The 20,197-nt window shown below is 47.1% G+C and overlaps 1 protein-coding gene across 1 annotated transcript in view; it reads left to right on the top strand.

Annotated features, from left to right (window-relative positions):
• Positions 1-20,197, top strand: part of adamts3 (ADAM metallopeptidase with thrombospondin type 1 motif, 3) — a 210,783-nt gene that overhangs the window by 138,179 nt on the left and 52,407 nt on the right. Inside the window, exons 14-16 of the mRNA XM_046348366.1 lie at positions 10,046-10,221; positions 11,429-11,562; positions 12,478-12,601. Of these exons, the coding sequence (XP_046204322.1) occupies positions 10,046-10,221; positions 11,429-11,562; positions 12,478-12,601 (434 nt within the window). The remainder of the gene's footprint in view (positions 1-10,045; positions 10,222-11,428; positions 11,563-12,477; positions 12,602-20,197) is intronic.

Genomic DNA, 20,197 nt, shown 5'->3' with positions numbered 1-20,197 from the left:
ATTGAAAGCAGTGGGTCGCGCTTTCAATTTCACGCGAATGCTGCCATCAATCCACGGTTTCTGGTTTGGGAATGTTTTAATCGTTGCTATGGGAATGACATCTTCAACGCACGTTCTAATGAACTCGCTCACCGAATCAACGTATTCGTCAATGTTGTTGTCTGACGCAATACGAAACATATCCCAGTCCACGTGATGGAAGCAGTCTTGGAGTGTGGAATCAGATTGGTCAGACCAGCGTTGAACAGACCTCAGTGCTGGGAGCTTCTTGTTTTAGTTTCTGTCTGTAGGCAGGGATCAACAAAATGGAGTCGTGGTCAGCTTTTCCTGAAGGATAGCGGGGCAGGGCCTTATATGCGTCGCGGAAGTTAGAATAGCAATGATCCAAGGTTTTTCCAGCCCTGGTTGCGCAATCGATATGCTGATACAATTTAGGGAGTCTTGTTTTCAGATTAGCCTTGTTAAAATCCCCTGCTACAATGAATGCAGCCTCCGGATATATGGATTCCAGTTTGCAAAGAGTCAAATAAAGTTTGTTCAGAACCATCGATGTGTCTGCTTGGGGGGGAATATATACGGCTGTGATTATAATCGAAGAGAATTCCCTTGGTAGATAATGAGGAATAATGAGGAATTCTAATTCAGGTGAACAGAAGGATTTGAGTTCCTGTATGTTGTTGTGGCCACACCACATCACGTTAACCATGAAGCATATGCCCCCGCCCCTCTTCTTACCAGAAAGATGTTTGTTTCTGTCGGCGCGATGCGTGGAGAAACCAGCTGGCTGCACCGACTCCGATAGCGTCTCTCCAGTGAGCCATGTTTCCGTGAAGCACAGAACGTTACAGTCTCTGATGTCCCTCTGGAATGCTACCATTGCTCGGATTTCATCAACCTCGTTGTCAAGAGACTGGACATTGGCGAGAAGAATGCTAGGGAGTGGTGCACGATGTGCCCGTCTCCGGAATCTGACCAGAAGACCGCTTCGTTTCCCCCTTTTACGAAGTCGTTTTTTTGGGTCGCCGGCTGGGATCCATTCCGTTGTCCTGGGTGAAAGGCAGAACACAGGATCCGCTTCGCGAAAGTCATATTCTTGGTCTTACTGATGGTGAGTTGACGCTGCTCTTATGTTCAGTAGTTCTTCTCGACTGTATGTAATGAAACCTAAGATGACCTGGGGTACCAATGTAAGAAATAACACGTAAAAAAACTAAAAACTGCATAGTTTCCAAGGAATGCGAAGCGAGGCGGCCATCTCTGTCGGCGCCGGAAGGCACAATCAAAGATTTGTTCTTATTTTGTCGTTATCGATAGTCTAAGAGTTTAACCACGTGGTATGGTTAAAAGATTCAGCAATCTCCCTCTGTGATGAGGTACTGGTCTGGTCTCAAACCTTAGCCCTCTCGTAATTGAGGTAAGCTTGGTCTAAAGATAAATTCCCAAGATGGGGGTTTTATTCGGAACATAGAAAAGGGCTGTTTCATGACGCCAGGTCCTGTCTGTGCCCCTGGGGGCGTGCCAAGGACTTAGTGAAACTTTAAACAGAAATACAATTCTCTCACATTAACATCATTACAAAGCATCACATCATTTCACAAATAGTTTCATCTTTACTCATTCATTTTATACAACAATTAGATGTAAGCCTCATAACTGAGACTCTTGTATAAACAGGGTTATGGTAATGTGGCTGTATTGTCTCTCATGAGTTTCACAAAATTGTACCAAATAGACCAGTTCGTAGCTGGTTACTTTACCAACCTTTTACACATTCTCCAGAACATGAATATTGTTCAGTTCTCCAGTTCTGTGAGGTGGAAGAAATTACTTTGTTCTCTCTATGAAAACTCACTCTCTCACTCTGGCCATGAGGAGTATTCTCCTCCAGGAATTTATGACCTGCCTAACAGAGCCTGGTGTAGGGAGTATAGAGAGAGGGGGGATGGTGCTCGCAGTACCCAAAGAGGGCAACGTCATGATAAGATCATCCTAACTATCTCGCCCTCCAAATACCCCTCTGCTTCAAACAGGATCTCAGCGATCACTGCCTCATTGCCTGCATCTGTAATGGGTCCGTCAAACGACCACCCGTCATCGCTGCCAAGCGCTCCCTAAAATACCTCAGCGAGCAGGCCTTTCTAATCGACCTGGCCTGGGTATCCTGGAAGGATATTGACCTCATCCCTTCAGTAGAGGATGCTTGGTTATTCTTTAAAAGTGCTTTCCTCACCATATTAAATAACCATGCCCCATTCAAAAAATATAGAACTAAGAACAGATATAGCCCCTGGTTCACTCCAGACCTGACTGCCCTTGACCAGCACAAAAACATCCTGTGGCGTACTGCATTAGCATCGAATATCCCCCGTGATATGTCTCTTTTCAGGGAAATCAGGAACCAATATACACAGGCAGTTAGGAAAGCTAAGGCTAGCTTTTTCAAGCAGAAATTTGCATCCTGTAGCACAAACTCAAAACAGTTCTGGGACACTGTAAACTCCATGGGGAATACGTGCACCTGCTCCCAGCTGCCCACTGCACTGAGGCTAGGAAACACTGTCACCACCGATAAATCCACTGTAATTGAGAATTTCAAGAAGCATTTATCTACGGCTCGCTATGCTTTCCACCTGGCTACCCCTACCCCGATCACCAGCCCTCCACTCCCCACAGCAACTCGCCCAAGCCTCCCCCATTTCTCCTTCACCCAAATCCAGACAGCTGATGTTCTGAAAGAGCTGCAAAATCTGGACACCGACACATCAGCCGGGCTAGATAATCTGGAACCTCTCTTTCTAAAATTATCTGCCGAAATTGTTGCAACCCCTATCACTAACCTGTTCAACCTCTCTATCGTATCGTCTGAGATTCACAAAGATTGGAATGCTGCCGCGGTCACCACATACTTATCGGCAGACTCACCAGCCTAAATTTCTCAAATGACTGCCTTGCCTGGTTCACCAACTACTTCTCTGATAGAGTTCAGTGTGTAAAATCGGAGGGCCTGTTGTCCGGACCTCTGGCAGTGTCTATGGGGGTGCCACAGGGTTCAATTCTCGGGCCGACTCTCTTCTCAGTATACATCAATGATGTCGCTCTTGCTGCTGGTGATTCTCTGATCCACCTCTACGCAGAAGACACCATTCTGGATAACTCTGGCCCTTCTTTTGACACCGTGTTAACAAACCTCCAGACGAGCTTCAATGCCATACAACTCTCCTTCCATGGCCTCCAACTGCTCTTAAATGCAAATAAAACTAAATGCATGCTCTTCAAGCGATCACTGTCCGCACCCACCCGCCCGTCCAGCATCACTACTCTGGACGGTTCTGACTTAGAATATGTGGACTACAAATACCTAGGTGTCTGGCTAGACTGTAAACACTCCTTCCAGACTCACATTAAGCATCTCCTATCCAAAATTAAATCTAGACTCGGCTTCCTTTTTCACAACAAAGCATCCTTCACTCATGCTGCCAAACATACCATTGTAAAACCGACTATCCTACCAATCCTCGACTTCAGCGATGTCATTTACAAAATAGCCTCCAACACTCTACTCAATCAATTGGATGCAGTATATTACAGTGCCATCCGTTTTGTCACCAAAGCCCTTTCCTTCCAGTTCTCTGCTGCCAATGACTGGAACGAACTGCAAAAATCACTGAAACTGGATACTCATATCTCCCTCACTAGCAATAAGCACCAGCTGTTAGAGCAGCTCACAGATCACTGCACCTGTACATAGCCCATCTGTAAACAGCCCACCCAACTCCCTGATCCCCATACTGTGTTTATTTATCTTGCTCCTTTGCACCCCAGTATCTCTACTTGCACATTCATCTTCTGCATATCTACCATTCCAGTGTTTATTTGATATATTGTAATTACTTTGCCACCATGGCCTATTTATTGCCTTACCTCCCTTATCCTACCTCATTTGCACACACTGTATAGAGACTTTTTCTTCTGTATTATTGACTGTAAGTTTGTTTATTCCATGTGTAACTCTGTGTTGTTGTATGGGTCGAACTGCTTTTCTTTTTCTTGGCCAGGTCGCAGTTGTAAATGAGAAATTGTTCTCAATTGTTCTCAACAAATGTGAATTTAAAAAAATGCCCAGGCATGTTAGAGTTATTTGTAAACTATCTAGCACATGTTAGGTAGTAGGTAGGTGTCATGCAGGTGAAAGAGGACCCAAAAGCGACTTGGCGAAAACAGAGTCTTTAATCCAGTAAAGTAAATACAAACAAAAAACACAACTTTCACTCGAAATGACGAGGACAAACTGGAGACTCGATCTTGAACAGCAGGTGAACAGCAGGTTGCCTCGGGAAGGCACTTGAACCAGACAGACTCAGACACCTGCTCACCACGCAGCATCTGAGGAAAACACGACACGACAGGGCGATACACAAACACAGCACGGTGAATTCTAGACAAGGAACCGACAGGACAGGAACGGAACACAAAGGAAGAAATAGGGACTCTAATCAGGGGAAAGGATCGGGAACAGGTGTGGGAAGACTAAATGATTGATTAGGGGAATAGGAACAGCTGGGAGCAGGAACGGAACGATAGAGAGAAGAGAGAGCGAGAGAGTGAGAGAGGGAGGGGGAGAGAGAGGGATAGAAAGAGGGAAAGAACCTAATAAGACCAGCAGAGGGAAACGAATAGAATGGGAAGCACAGGGACAAGACAAGATAATAAATGACAAAACATGACAGTACCCCCCACTCACCGAGCGCCTCCTGGCGCACTCGAGGAGGAATCCTGGCGGCAACGGAGGAAATCATCAATGAGTGAACGGTCCAGCACGTCCCGAGACGGAACCCAACTCCTCTCCTCAGGACCGTAACCCTCCCAATCCACTAAGTATTGGTGACCCCGTCCCCGAGAACGCATGTCCATGATCTTATGTACCTTGTAAATAGGTGCGCTCTCGACAAGGACGGGAGGGGGAGGGAAGACGAACGGGGGTGCGAAGAAAGGGCTTAACACAGGAGACATGGAAGACAGGATGGACGCGACGAAGATGTCGCGGAAGAAGCAGTCGCACAGCGACAGGATTGACGACCTGGGAGACACGGAACGGACCAATGAACCGCGGAGTCAACTTACGAGAAGCTGTCGTAAGAGGAAGGTTGCGAGTGGAAAGCCACACTCTCTGGCCGCAACAATACCTTGGACTCTTAATCCTGCGTTTATTGGCGGCTCTCACAGTCTGTGCCCTGTAACGGCAAAGTGCAGACCTCACCCTCCTCCAGGTGCGCTCACAACGTTGGACAAACGCTTGAGCGGAGGGAACGCTGGACTCGGCAAGCTGGGATGAGAACAGAGGAGGCTGGTAACCCAGACTACTCTGAAACGGAGATAACCCGGTAGCAGACGAAGGAAGCGAATTGTGAGCGTATTCTGCCCAGGGGAGCTGTTCTGCCCAAGACGCAGGGTTTCTGAAAGAAAGGCTGCGTAGTATGCGACCAATCGTCTGATTGGCCCTCTCTGCTTGACCGTTAGACTGGGGATGAAACCCGGAAGAGAGACTGACGGACGCACCAATCAAACGACAGAACTCCCTCCAAAACTGTGACGTGAATTGCGGGCCTCTGTCTGAAACGGTGTCTAACGGGAGGCCATGAATTCTGAATACATTCTCGATAATGATTTGTGCCGTCTCCTTAGCGGAAGGAAGTTTAGCGAGGGGAATGAAATGTGCCGCCTTAGAGAACCTATCGACAACCGTAAGAATCACAGTCTTCCCCGCAGACAAAGGCAGACCGGTAATGAAGTCTAGGGCGATGTGAGACCAAGGTCGAGAAGGAATGGGGAGCGGTCTGAGACGACCGGCAGGAGGAGAGTTACCCGACTTAGTCTGCGCGCAGTCCGAACAAGCAGCCACGAAACGGCGCGTGTCACGCTCCTGAGTCGGCCACCAAAAGCGCTGGCGAATAGACGCAAGAGTGCCTCGAACACCGGGATGACCAGCTAACTTGGCAGAGTGAGCCCACTGAAGAACAGCCAGACGAGTGGAAACAGGAACGAAAAGGAGGTTACTAGGACAAGCGCGCGGCGACGCAGTGTGCGTGAGTGCTTGCTTAACCTGTCTTTCAATTCCCCAGACTGTTAACCCGACAACACGCCCATAAGGAAGAATCCCCTCGGGATCAGTAGAAGCCACAGAAGAACTAAACAGACGGGATAAGGCATCAGGCTTGGTGTTCCTGCTACCCGGACGGTAAGAAATCACAAACTCGAAACGAGCGAAAAACAACGCCCAACGAGCTTGACGGGCATTAAGTCGTTTGGCAGAACGGATGTACTCAAGGTTCTTATGGTCTGTCCAAACGACAAAAGGAACGGTCGCCCCCTCCAACCACTGTCGCCATTCGCCTAGGGCTAAGCGGATGGCGAGCAGTTCACGGTTACCCACATCATAGTTGCGCTCAGATGGCGACAGGCGATGAGAAAAATAAGCGCAAGGATGAACCTTATCGTCAGACTGGAAGCGCTGGGATAGAATGGCTCCCACGCCTACCTCTGAAGCGTCAACCTCGACAATGAATTGTCTAGTGACGTCAGGAGTAACGAGGATAGGAGCGGACGTAAAACGTTCTTTTAGAAGATCAAAAGCTCCCTGGGCGGAACCGGACCACTTAAAACACGTCTTGACAGAAGTAAGAGCTGTGAGAGGGGCAGCAACTTGACCGAAATTACGAATGAAACGCCGATAGAAATTAGCGAAACCTAAAAAGCGCTGCAACTCGACACGTGACCTTGGAACGGGCCAATCACTGACAGCTTGGACCTTAGCGGAATCCATCTGAATGCCTTCAGCGGAAATAACGGAACCGAGAAAAGTAACGGAGGAGACATGAAAAGAGCACTTCTCAGACTTTACGTAGAGACAATTCTCTAAAAGGCGCTGTAGAACACGTCGAACGTGCTGAACATGAATCTCGAGTGACGGAGAAAAAATCAGGATATCGTCAAGATAGACAAAAACAAAGATGTTCAGCATGTCTCTCAGAACATCATTAACTAATGCCTGAAAAACAGCTGGCGCATTGGCGAGACCAAACGGCAGAACCCGGTACTCAAAATGCCCTAACGGAGTGTTAAACGCCGTTTTCCACTCGTCCCCCTCTCTGATGCGCACGAGATGGTAAGCGTTACGAAGGTCCAACTTAGTAAAGCACCTGGCTCCCTGCAGAATCTCGAAGGCTGATGACATAAGGGGAAGCGGATAACGATTCTTAACCGTTATGTCATTCAGCCCTCGATAATCCACGCAGGGGCGCAGAGTACCGTCCTTCTTCTTAACAAAAAGAACCCCGCCCCGGCCGGAGAGGAAGAAGGCACTATGGTACCGGCGTCAAGAGACACAGACAAATAATCCTCGAGAGCCTTACGTTCGGGAGCCGACAGAGAGTATAGTCTACCCCGAGGAGGAGTGGTCCCCGGAAGGAGATCAATACTACAATCATACGACCGGTGAGGAGGAAGGGAGTTGGCTCGGGACCGACTGAAGACCGTGCGCAGATCATGATATTCCTCCGGCACTCCTGTCAAATCGCCAGGTTCCTCCTGAGAAGTAGGGACAGAAGAAACGGGAGGGATGGCAGACATTAAACACTTCACATGACAAGAAACGTTCCAGGATAGGATAGAATTACTAGACCAATTAATAGAAGGATTATGACATACTAGCCAGGGATGACCCAAAACAACAGGTGTAAACGGTGAACGAAAAATCAAAAAAGAAATAGTCTCACTGTGGTTACCAGATACTGTGAGGGTTAAAGGTAGTGTCTCAAATCTGATACTGGGAAGATGACTACCATCTAAGGCGAACATGGGCGTAGGCTTCTCTAACTCTCTGAAAGGAATGTCATGTTTCCGAACCCATGCTTCGTCCATGAAACAACCCTCAGCCCCAGAGTCTATCAAGGCACTACATGTAGCACCCGAACCGGTCCAGCGTAGATGGACCGACAAAGTAGTACAGGATCTTGATGGAGAGACTTGAGTAGTTGCGCTCACCTGTAGCCCTCCGCTTACAGATGAGCTCTGGCTTTTACTGGACAAGAATTAACAAAATGTCCAGCAACTCCGCAATAGAGGCACAGGCGGTTGGTGATCCTCCGTTCCCTCTCCTTAGTCGAGATGCGAATCCCTCCCAGCTGCATGGGCTCAGACTCTGAGCCAGAGGAGGGAGATGGTTGCGATGCGGAGCAGGGAAACACCGTTGATGCGAGCTCTCTTCCACGAGCCCGGTGACGAAGATCTACCCGTCGTTCTATGCGGATGGCGAGAGCAATCAAAGAGTCCACATCTGAAGGAACCTCCCGGGAGAGAATCTCATCCTTAACCACTGCGTGGAGTCCCTCCAGAAAACGAGCGAGCAGCGCCGGCTCGTTCCACTCACTAGAGGCAGCAAGAGTGCGAAACTCAATAGAATAATCCGTTATGGACCGTTCACCTTGGCATAAGGAAGCCAGGGCCCTAGAAGCCTCCCTACCAAAAACTGAACGGTCAAAAACCCGAATCATCTCCTCTTTAAAGTTCTGGAACTTGTTAGAGCAATCAGCCCTTGCCTCCCAGATAGCTGTGCCCCATTCTCGAGCCCGGCCAGTAAGGAGTGAAATGACGTAAGCAACCCGAGCTCTCTCTCTAGAGTATGTGTTGGGTTGGAGAGAGAACACAATCTCACACTGCGTGAGAAAGGAGCGGCACTCAGTGGGCTGCCCGGAGTAGCAAGGTGGGTTATTAACCCTAGGTTCTGGAGGCTCGGCAGGCCAGGAAGTAACAGGTGGCATGAGACGTAGACTCTGGAACTGTCCAGAGAGGTCGGAAACCTGAGCGGCCAGGTTCTCCACGGCATGGCGAGCAGCAGACAATTCCTGCTCGTGTCTGCCGAGCATGGCTCCTTGGATCTCGACGGCAGTGTAACGAGCGTCTGAAGTCGCTGGGTCCATTCCTTGGTCGGTTCCTTCTGTCATGCAGGTGAAAGAGGACCCAAAAGCGACTTGGCGAAAACAGAGTCTTTAATCCAGTAAAGTAAATACAAACAAAAAACACAACTTTCACTCGAAATGACGAGGACAAACTGGAGACTCGATCTTGAACAGCAGGTGAACAGCAGGTTGCCTCGGGAAGGCACTTGAACCAGACAGACTCAGACACCTGCTCACCACGCAGCATCTGAGGAAAACACGACACGACAGGGCGATACACAAACACAGCACGGTGAATTCTAGACAAGGAACCGACAGGACAGGAACGGAACACAAAGGAAGAAATAGGGACTCTAATCAGGGGAAAGGATCGGGAACAGGTGTGGGAAGACTAAATGATTGATTAGGGGAATAGGAACAGCTGGGAGCAGGAACGGAACGATAGAGAGAAGAGAGAGCGAGAGAGTGAGAGAGGGAGGGGGAGAGAGAGGGATAGAAAGAGGGAAAGAACCTAATAAGACCAGCAGAGGGAAACGAATAGAATGGGAAGCACAGGGACAAGACAAGATAATAAATGACAAAACATGACAGTAGGTAGGTAAGTAAGCTAAGGTAGGTACGTTTTAGCACATTTTAGCTGGTTAGCCTATCTAAATCTTGTAAATATCATGGCCAGATTATGTGCCCAGGGGCCTCAACCCCTAGGAAGCCGCCATTGATTTTGTTGAGTCACCCATGTATCATATGAACACACATAAGACATGGCAATACACTTGGATTTGATTTAACCTGGCAGAATGTGTTGAATTTCAGGAAAATAGCTTTAAAACTTCAAAATGTTCTCTCGGCCCATGGCAAAATGTGTAGAAGCGGTGTGAACAGTTTGGGGTCGGCATGGGCCGTGCGGTGGGTTTTTTGTTGATAAATGACAATATCCATCCGGACCTTTTACCACACACACACAGGACATTTGTGTGACTGAACTTTCTCAAATAGTATTTAAGTACCCCTGCACTACCTGATAGTAGGTATGTTTGTGTAATTTAGAAAATGTATAATGTTGATAGTGTATGTTTCTCCCCTCTCCTCAGCCCCTCTAACGGCGGTGGGGACTGTCCCGGGGTGAATTATGAGTACCAGCTGTGTAACACCGAGGACTGCCCCAAACACTTTGAGGACTTCAGGGCCCAGCAGTGCCAGCTACGCAACTCCCACTTTGAGTTCCAGAACACCAAACACCACTGGCTGCCCTATGAGCACCCTGACTGTGAGTAGTGTATTCACTGTTAGAAAAAAGCATTGGGAAAAGGGTTCTTCAGCTATCCCTATAGGAGAACACTTTTTGGTTCCAGGTAGAATTATTTTTTTTGCCAGCCACAGACCACCACTGTGCCTCAACGTGCACTATTAGTCAGCCACGGAGCACCACTGTGCCTCAACGTGCCCTATTAGCCAGCCACGGAGCACCACTGTGCCTCAACGTGCCCTATTAGCGAGCCACGGAGCACCACTGTGCCTCAACGTGCCCTATTAGCCAGCGATGGAGCACCACTGTGCCTCAACGTGTCCTATTAGCCAGCCATGGAGCACCACTGTGCCTCAACGTGCCCTATTAGCCAGCCACGGAGTACCACTGTGCCTCAACGTGCCCTATTAGCCAGCCACGGAGCACCACTGTGCCTCAACGTGCCCTATTAGCCAGCCACGGAGCACCACTGTGCCTCAACGTGCCCTATTAGCCAGCCACGGAGCACCACTGTGCCTCAACGTGCCCTATTAGCCAGCCACGGAGCACCACTGGGCCTCAACGTGCCCTATTAGCCAGCCACGGAGCACCACTGTGCCTCAACGTGCCCTATTAGCCAGCGACGGAGCACCACTGTGCCTCAACGTGCCCTATTAGCCAGCCACGGAGCACCACTGTGCCTCAACGTGCCCTATTAGCCAGCCACGGAGCACCACTGTGCCTCAACATGCTTTTTATTTTGTTTTATTTGTACTTAACCTTTATTTAACTTAGATTGCATCAAATCAAATTTGATTGGTTACATACACATATTTAGCAGATGTTATGACGGGTGTATTGAAATGCTTGTGTTCCTAGCTCCAAAAGTGGAGTAGTATCTAACAATTCACAACAATACACACATCTAAACGTAAAATAATAGAATTAAGAAATGTAGCAATGTCGGAGTGGCATTGACGAAAATACAGTAGAATAGTATACAGTATATACATATGAGATGATTAAAGTGGCCAGTGATTCTATGTCTATGTAAATATGGCAGCAGCCTCAAAGGTGCATTGTGGAGTAACCGGGTTTTAGCCGGCTAGTAAAAGCTGTTTAACAGTCTGATAGCCTTGAGATAAAAGCTGTTTTTATTTTTTCTTAAGCCCGACAGGATGCTCTCAATAGTGCATCTGTAAAAGTTTGTGAGAGTTTTAGTTGCCAAGTCAGCTGTACTGTGTTTCAGCCAATAAGAGGTGCCACCTGTACTGCCAGTCGAAGGAGACTGCTGACGTGGCGTACATGAAGCAGCTGGTGCATGATGGGACACGCTGCTCCTACAAAGACCCCTACAGCATCTGTGTCAGAGGAGAGTGTGTGGTGAGTAACCTAACTCTAACCTAATGTTACCTAACCTAATCTTAACCTAACCCAACTATATCAGGGGAGAATGTTAGGTGAGTAACCTAGCCTTAAACTAACCCAAACCTAACCCTACAGCATCTGTCAGGGGAGTGCCTTGAGTTGACTACCCCTCTGTGTTACTATTTTTAGTATTATTCTTTTTAATTGAACCTTTATTTAACTAGGCAAGTCAGTTAAGAACAAATTCTTATTTACAATGACGGCCTACCAAAAGGCCTCTCAATGACGGCCTACCAAAAGGCCTCTCAATGACGGCCTACCAAAAGGCCTCTCAATGACGGCCTACCAAAAGGCCTCTCAATGACGGCCTACCAAAAGGCCTCTCAATGACGGCCTACCAAAAGGCCTCTCAATGACGGCCTACCAAAAGGCCTCTCAATGACGGCCAAACCCGGAACGACGCCGGGCCAGTTGTGCGCCACCCTATGGGACTCCCAATCACGGCCGGATGTGATGCAGCCTGGATTTGAATCAGGGACTGAAGTGACACCACTTGCACTGAGATGCAGTGCCTTAAACCACTGCGCTCCTCTGGAGCCCCCCAAACATATTGTGTTAGGGGAGAGTGTGGTGATATTCTGGACAAACATTGACAGTGAATGTTCTGAAATATGAATGCTCAAGAAGGTTACAGGTAAAAGGTAGCAGAGTATCAGATTAATGTTGAAGATAAAATCATGTATTTGAAGTGAAAGAACCAGCTTAATGTCTCTCCTTCCGAATTAGTCTGCATCTTTCCTGAATGTCATGTTTTGCCACTAGCTAATCAAGGGCTTAAACTACAGCTTCAAGCTTGTTACAAATATCACTCCTGATTTCCCAAAAACGGACTTGACGGGTGTTGCTTTTCTGTGTGGTTCTGTCTTCCAGAAAGTTGGCTGCGACAAAGAGATTGGTTCCAACAAGGTGGAGGATAAGTGTGGAGTGTGTGGTGGGGACAATTCTCACTGTCGTACCATCAAGGGAACCTTCACCCGCACCCCCAAGAAAGCTGGTAGGAGACACATAACACTGCAACACACATCCACATCAGTCCATCACCTAGCAACAGTCCTCTCACTGTGTCCATCACCTAGCAACTGTCTTCTCACTGTGTCCATCACCTAGCAACAGTCATTTCACTGTGTCCATCACCTAGCAACAGTCCTCTCACTGTGTCAAGCACTCCGTCCACATTTTGTGTTTCATATCAAAATAGAATTGTATTTGTCGCATGCGCCGAATACAACAGGTGTAGATCTTACTGTGAAATGCTTACTTAATAGCCCTTTCCCAACAATGTCGAGTTGTTTAAAAGTAAGTAAGAAAAATGTGCTAAATAAACTGAAGGAAAAATAGTAACACAACACAATAAAATAACAACAAGGCTATATACGGGGGGTACCTATACAGTATATAGCTGATGATGGTATTGATGGTGGTGTTGGTTATGATGATATTGATGAAGGTGGTGGTGGTGATGGTATGGATGATTGTGATGTTGATAGTGATGATGGTATTGTTGATAGTGATGATGGTGATTTTGATAGTGATGATGTTGATGTTGATAGTGATGATGGTATTGATGATAGTGATGATGGTATGGATGATTGTGATGTTGATAGTGATGATGGTATTGTTGATAGTGATGATGGTGATATTGATAGTGATGATGTTGATGTTGATAGTGATGATGGTATTGATGATAGTGATGATGGTATGGATGATGGAGGTGATGTTGATAGTGATGGTGGTATGGATGACGGAGGTGATGTTGCTAGGGATGATGGTATTGATGAAGGTATTGATGATAGTGATGGTATTGATGGTGATGCTGGTGAGACATACTGCAGGGCTTTCCTTCAACACTTCACTAACACATTAAGTTCCTGATGAACTGCTGGTTAGTAGAATGAGGTTTGTTTGAGCAGGGCAGGAACAAAACCCTGCATGAGTGTTGCCCCCCCCTTCCTGCTCTTTGTTAACCCTTTCCTCTAACTGTCTGTTGTCACTAAACCCCTCACCTTTCTTCTCTCTGTCTGTTGTCACTAAACCCCTCACCTTTCTTCTCTCTGTCTGTTGTCACTAAACCCCTCACCTTTCTTCTCTCTGTCTGTTGTCACTAAACCCCTTACCTTTCTTTCCTCTGTCTGTTGTCACTAAACCCCTTACCATTCTTTCCTCTGTCTGTTGTCACTAAACCCCTCACCTTTCTTTCCTCTGTCTGTTGTCACTAAACCCCTCACCTTTCTTCTCTCTGTCTGTTGTCACTAAACCCCTTACCTTTCTTTCCTCTGTCTGTTGTCACTAAACCCCTCACCTTTCTTCTCTCTGTCTGTTGTCACTAAACCCCTTACCTTTCTTTCCTCTGTCTGTTGTCACTAAACCCCTTACCATTCTTTCCTCTGTCTGTTGTCACTAAACCCCTCACCTTTCTTTCCTCTGTCTGTTGTCACTAAACCCCTCACCTTTCTTTCCTCTGTCTGTTGTCACTAAACCCCTCACCTTTCTTTCCTCTGTCTGTTGTCACTAAACCCCTCACCTTTCTTCTCTCTGTCTGTTGTCACTAAACCCCTCACCTTTCTTCTCTCTGTCTGTTGTCACTAAACCCCTCACCTTTCTTTCCTCTGTCTGTTGTCACTAAACCCCTTACCATTCTTTCCTCTGTCTGTTGTCACTAAACCCCTCACCTTTCTTTCTTCTCTCTGTCTGTTGTCACTAAACCCCTCACCGTTCTTTCCTCTGTCTGTTGTCACTAAACCCCTCACCTTTCTTCTCTCTGTCTGTTGTCACTAAACCCCTTACCTTTCTTTCCTCTGTCTGTTGTCACTAAACCCCTTACCATTCTCTCCTCTGTCTGTTGTCACTAAACCCCTTACCTTTCTTTCTTCTCTCTGTCTGTTGTCACTAAACCCCTCACCGTTCTTTCCTCTGTCTGTTGTCACTAAACCCCTCACCGTTCTTTCCTCTGTCTGTTGTCACTAAACCCCTCACCTTTCTTTCCTCTGTCTGTTGTCACTAAACCCCTCACCTTTCTTTCCTCTGTCTGTTGTCACTAAACCCCTCACCTTTCTTTCCTCTGTCTGTTGTCACTAAACCCCTCACCTTTCTTTCCTCTGTCTGTTGTCACTAAACCCCTCACCTTTCTTTCCTCTGTCTGTTGTCACTAAACCCCTCACCTTTCTTCTCTCTGTCTGTTGTCACTAAACCCCTCACCGTTCTTTCCTCTGTCTGTTGTCACTAAACCATTCAACGTTCTTTCCTCTGTCTGTCTGTCTGTTGTCACTAAACCCCTCACCTTTCTTTCTTCTCTCTGTCTGTTGTCACTAAACCCCTCACCTTTCTTCTCTCTGTCTGTTGTCACTAAACCCCTCACCTTTCTTCTCTCTGTCTGTTGTCACTAAACCCCTCACCGTTCTTTCCTCTGTCTGTTGTCACGAAACCCCTCACCTTTCTTTCCTCTGTCTGTTGTCACGAAACCCCTCACCTTTCTTTCCTCTGTCTGTTGTCACTAAACCATTCAACGTTCTTTCCTCTGTCTGTCTGTCTGTTGTCACTAAACCCCTCACCTTTCTTTCTTCTCTCTGTCTGTTGTCACTAAACCCCTCACCTTTCTTCTCTCTGTCTGTTGTCACTAAACCCCTCACCTTTCTTCTCTCTGTCTGTTGTCACTAAACCCCTCACCGCTCTTTCCTCTGTCTGTTGTCACGAAACCCCTCACCTTTCTTTCCTCTGTCTGTTGTCACTAAACCATTCAATGTTCTTTCATCTGTCTGTCTCTCTGTCTGTTGTCACTAAACCCCTCACCTTTCTTTCCTCTGTCTGTTGTCACTAAACCCCTCACCTTTCTTTCTTCTCTCTGTCTGTTGTCACTAAACCCCTCACCTTTCTTCTCTCTGTCTGTTGTCACTAAACCCCTCACCTTTCTTCTCTCTGTCTGTTGTCACTAAACCCCTCACCTTTCTTCTCTCTGTCTGTTGTCACTAAACCCCTCACCTTTCTTTCCTCTGTCTGTTGTCACTAAACCATTCAATGTTCTTTCATCTGTCTGTTGTCACTAAACCATTCAATGTTCTTTCATCTGTCTGTTGTCACTAAACCCCTCACCTTTCTTTCCTCTGTCTGTTGTCACGAAACCCCTCACCTTTCTTTCCTCTGTCTGTTGTCACTAAACCATTCAATGTTCTTTCATCTGTCTGTCTGTCTGTCTGTTGTCACTAAACCCCTCACCGTTCTTTCCTCTGTCTGTTGTCACTAAACCCCTCACCTTTCTTTCCTCTGTCTGTTGTCACTAAACCCCTCACCGTTCTTTCCTCTGTCTGTTGTCACTAAACCATTCAACGTTCTTTCCTCTGTCTGTTGTCACTAAACCCCTCACCGTTCTTTCCTCTGTCTGTTGTCACTAAACCCCTCACCTTTCTTTCTTCTCTGTCTGTTGTCACTAAACCCCTCACCGTTCTTTCCTCTGTCTGTTGTCACTAAACCCCTCACCTTTCTTTCCTCTGTCTGTTGTCACTAAACCCCTCACCTTTCTTTCCTCTGTCTGTTGTCACTAAACCCCTCACCTTTCTTTCTTCTCTCTGTCTGTTGTCACTAAACCCCTCACCTTTCTTCTCTCTGTCTGTTGTCACTAAACCCCTCACCGTTCTTTCCTCTGTCTGTTGTCACTAAACCATTCAACGTTCTTTCCTCTGTCTGTCTGTCTGTTGTCACTAAACCCCTCACCTTTCTTTCTTCTCTCTGTCTGTTGTCACTAAACCCCTCACCTTTCTTCTCTCTGTCTGTTGTCACTAAACCCCTCACCTTTCTTCTCTCTGTCTGTTGTCACTAAACCCCTCACCGTTCTTTCCTCTGTCTGTTGTCACGAAACCCCTCACCTTTCTTTCCTCTGTCTGTTGTCACGAAACCCCTCACCTTTCTTTCCTCTGTCTGTTGTCACTAAACCCCTCACCTTTCTTCTCTCTGTCTGTTGTCACTAAACCCCTCACCTTTCTTCTCTCTGTCTGTTGTCACTAAACCCCTCACCTTTCTTTCCTCTGTCTGTTGTCACTAAACCCCTCACCTTTCTTTCCTCTGTCTGTTGTCACTAAACCCCTCACCTTTCTTCTCTCTGTCTGTTGTCACTAAACCCCTCACCTTTCTTCTCTCTGTCTGTTGTCACTAAACCCCTCACCGTTCTTTCCTCTGTCTGTTGTCACGAAACCCCTCACCTTTCTTTCCTCTGTCTGTTGTCACTAAACCCCTCACCTTTCTTTCCTCTGTCTGTTGTCACTAAACCCCTCACCTTTCTTTCCTCTGTCTGTTGTCACTAAACCCCTCACCTTTCTTCTCTCTGTCTGTTGTCACTAAACCCCTCACCTTTCTTTCCTCTGTCTGTTGTCACTAAACCCCTCACCTTTCTTCTCTCTGTCTGTTGTCACTAAACCCCTCACCTTTCTTTCCTCTGTCTGTTGTCACTAAACCCCTCACCTTTCTTTCCTCTGTCTGTTGTCACTAAACCCCTCACCTTTCTTCTCTCTGTCTGTTGTCACTAAACCCCTCACCTTTCTTCTCTCTGTCTGTTGTCACTAAACCCCTCACCGTTCTTTCCTCTGTCTGTTGTCACTAAACCCCTCACCTTTCTTTCCTCTGTCTGTTGTCACTAAACCCCTCACCTTTCTTCTCTCTGTCTGTTGTCACTAAACCCCTCACCTTTCTTCTCTCTGTCTGTTGTCACTAAACCCCTCACCGTTCTTTCCTCTGTCTGTTGTCACGAAACCCCTCACCTTTCTTTCCTCTGTCTGTTGTCACGAAACCCCTCACCTTTCTTCTCTCTGTCTGTTGTCACTAAACCCCTCACCTTTCTTCTCTCTGTCTGTTGTCACTAAACCCCTCACCTTTCTTTCCTCTGTCTGTTGTCACTAAACCCCTCACCTTTCTTTCCTCTGTCTGTTGTCACTAAACCCCTCACCTTTCTTTCCTCTGTCTGTTGTCACTAAACCCCTCACCTTTCTTTCCTCTGTCTGTTGTCACTAAACCCCTCACCGTTCTTTCCTCTGTCTGTTGTCACTAAACCCCTCACCTTTCTTTCCTCTGTCTGTTGTCACTAAACCCCTCACCTTTCTTTCTTCTCTCTGTCTGTTGTCACTAAACCCCTCACCTTTCTTCTCTCTGTCTGTTGTCACTAAACCCCTCACCTTTTTCCACTGTCTGTTGTCACTAAACCATTCAACGTCTTTCCTCTGTCTGTCTGTCTGTTGTCACTAAACCCCTCACCTTTCTTTCTTCTCTCTGTCTGTTGTCACTAAACCCCTCACCTTTCTTCTCTCTGTCTGTTGTCACTAAACCCCTCACCTTTCTTCTCTCTGTCTGTTGTCACTAAACCCCTCACCGTTCTTTCCTCTGTCTGTTGTCACGAAACCCCTCACCTTTCTTTCCTCTGTCTGTTGTCACTAAACCCCTCACCTTTCTTTCCTCTGTCTGTTGTCACTAAACCCCTCACCTTTCTTTCCTCTGTCTGTTGTCACTAAACCCCTCACCTTTCTTTCTCTCTGTCTGTTGTCACTAAACCCCTCATTTCTTCTCTCTGTCTGTTGTCACTAAACCCCTCACCGTTCTTTCCTCTGTCTGTTGTCACTAAACCCCTCACCTTTCTTTCCTCTGTCTGTTGTCACGAAACCCCTCACCTTTCTTTCCTCTGTCTGTTGTCACTAAACCCCTCACCTTTCTTTCCTCTGTCTGTTGTCACTAAACCATTCAACGTTCTTTCCTCTGTCTGTCTGTCTGTTGTCACTAAACCCCTCACCTTTCTTTCTTCTCTCTGTCTGTTGTCACTAAACCCCTCACCTTTCTTTCCTCTGTCTGTTGTCACTAAACCATTCAACGTTCTTTCCTCTGTCTGTCTGTCTGTTGTCACTAAACCCCTCACCTTTCTTTCCTCTGTCTGTTGTCACTAAACCCCTCACCTTTCTTCTCTCTGTCTGTTGTCACTAAACCCCTCACCTTTCTTCTCTCTGTCTGTTGTCACTAAACCCCTCACCTTTCTTTCCTCTGTCTGTTGTCACTAAACCCCTCACCTTTCTTCTCTCTGTCTGTTGTCACTAAACCCCTCACCTTTCTTCTCTCTGTCTGTTGTCACTAAACCCCTCACCGTTCTTTCCTCTGTCTGTTGTCACTAAACCCCTCACCTTTCTTTCCTCTGTCTGTTGTCACTAAACCCCTCACCGTTCTTTCCTCTGTCTGTTGTCACTAAACCCCTCACCTTTCTTTCTTCTCTCTGTCTGTTGTCACTAAACCCCTCACCTTTCTTTCTTCTCTCTGTCTGTTGTCACTAAACCCCTCACCTTTCTTTCTTCTCTCTGTCTGTTGTCACTAAACCCCTCACCTTTCTTTCTTCTCTCTGTCTGTTGTCACTAAACCCCTCACCGTTCTTTCCTCTGTCTGTTGTCACTAAACCCCTCACCTTTTTTTAACAGGAAAAAAGTTAAGCAAGAGATGCCCAAAAGATATCCCTTTCTTGGAAGACACAACCTGCAAGTATCCAGTGTTCCAGACCTACTGTTCTGAACTCCTTAGTCCCCTAGGCCCTATACCCTAGTCCCCTACTCCCTAGTCCCCTAGCCCCTATACCCTAGTCCCCTACTCCCTAGTCCCCTAGCCCCTATACCCTAGTCCCCTATCCCCCACACCATAGTCCCCTACTCCCTAGTCCCCTACTCCCTAGTCCCCTAGCCCCCTACTCCCTAGTCCCCTAGCCCCCTACTCCCTAGTTACCTAGCCCCCTACTCCCTAGTTGCCTAGCCCCTACTCCCTAGTCCCCTAGCCCCTACTCCCTAGTCCCCTAGCCCCTACTCCCTAGTCCCCTAGCCCCTACTCCCTAGTTCCCTAGCCCCCTACTCCCTAGTTACCTAGCCCCTACTCCCTAGTCCCCTAGCCCCCTACTCCCTAGTCCCCTAGCCCCTACTCCCTAGTCCCCTAGCCCCTACTCCCTAGTCCCCTTGCCCCTACTCCCTAGTTCCCTAGCCCCCTACTCCCTAGTTACCTAGCCCCTACTCCCTAGTCCCCTAGCCCCCTACTCCCTTGTCCCCTAGCCCCTACTCCCTAGTCCCCTAGCCCCTACTCCCTAGTCCCCTAGCCCCTACTCCATACTAGTCCCCTAATTTATACCTTACCTACGTACGCAAGGCAATAATGCAAGTCGCTACCCAAAACGGTGATCCTGCATACTTACATCAAGTTTAGAATTGCAAATCTGTGCATGTCTGTGTATGTCACATACTAAAACAAATACAATACCCAGGATCACCAATTTGGGTAGCTAATTTTATTAATCAGGCTTTACAGATAGCTTAGAAACTTTCAACACCACTGAATTATGACAAAACTACTGATTTTCACTCAGTAGAATTGATACAGATATAGGATCTTAATTTGAGCTAGTTTGCTACTGCAAGACAATAATCCTGCAGCAACAGGAAATGTGAACTACTATGTGGATTATAATTAATTTACATTTTTGCAGGGGTTTCTTAAGAGAAAATAAAATACACTACATGTTTTAAATGTCCTGCTTTGCATGAACGTTCTCCTGCAACAGTTTGATCAAATTTAGATCCCACATCTGTATGTTGTC

The sequence above is a fragment of the Oncorhynchus gorbuscha genome, linkage group LG05 (assembly GCF_021184085.1).
Source record: "Oncorhynchus gorbuscha isolate QuinsamMale2020 ecotype Even-year linkage group LG05, OgorEven_v1.0, whole genome shotgun sequence".
NCBI lineage: Eukaryota > Metazoa > Chordata > Actinopteri > Salmoniformes > Salmonidae > Oncorhynchus > Oncorhynchus gorbuscha.
The sequence above is the reverse complement of the archived record's forward strand: the minus strand, read 5'-3'. Positions and strand labels throughout refer to the sequence as shown.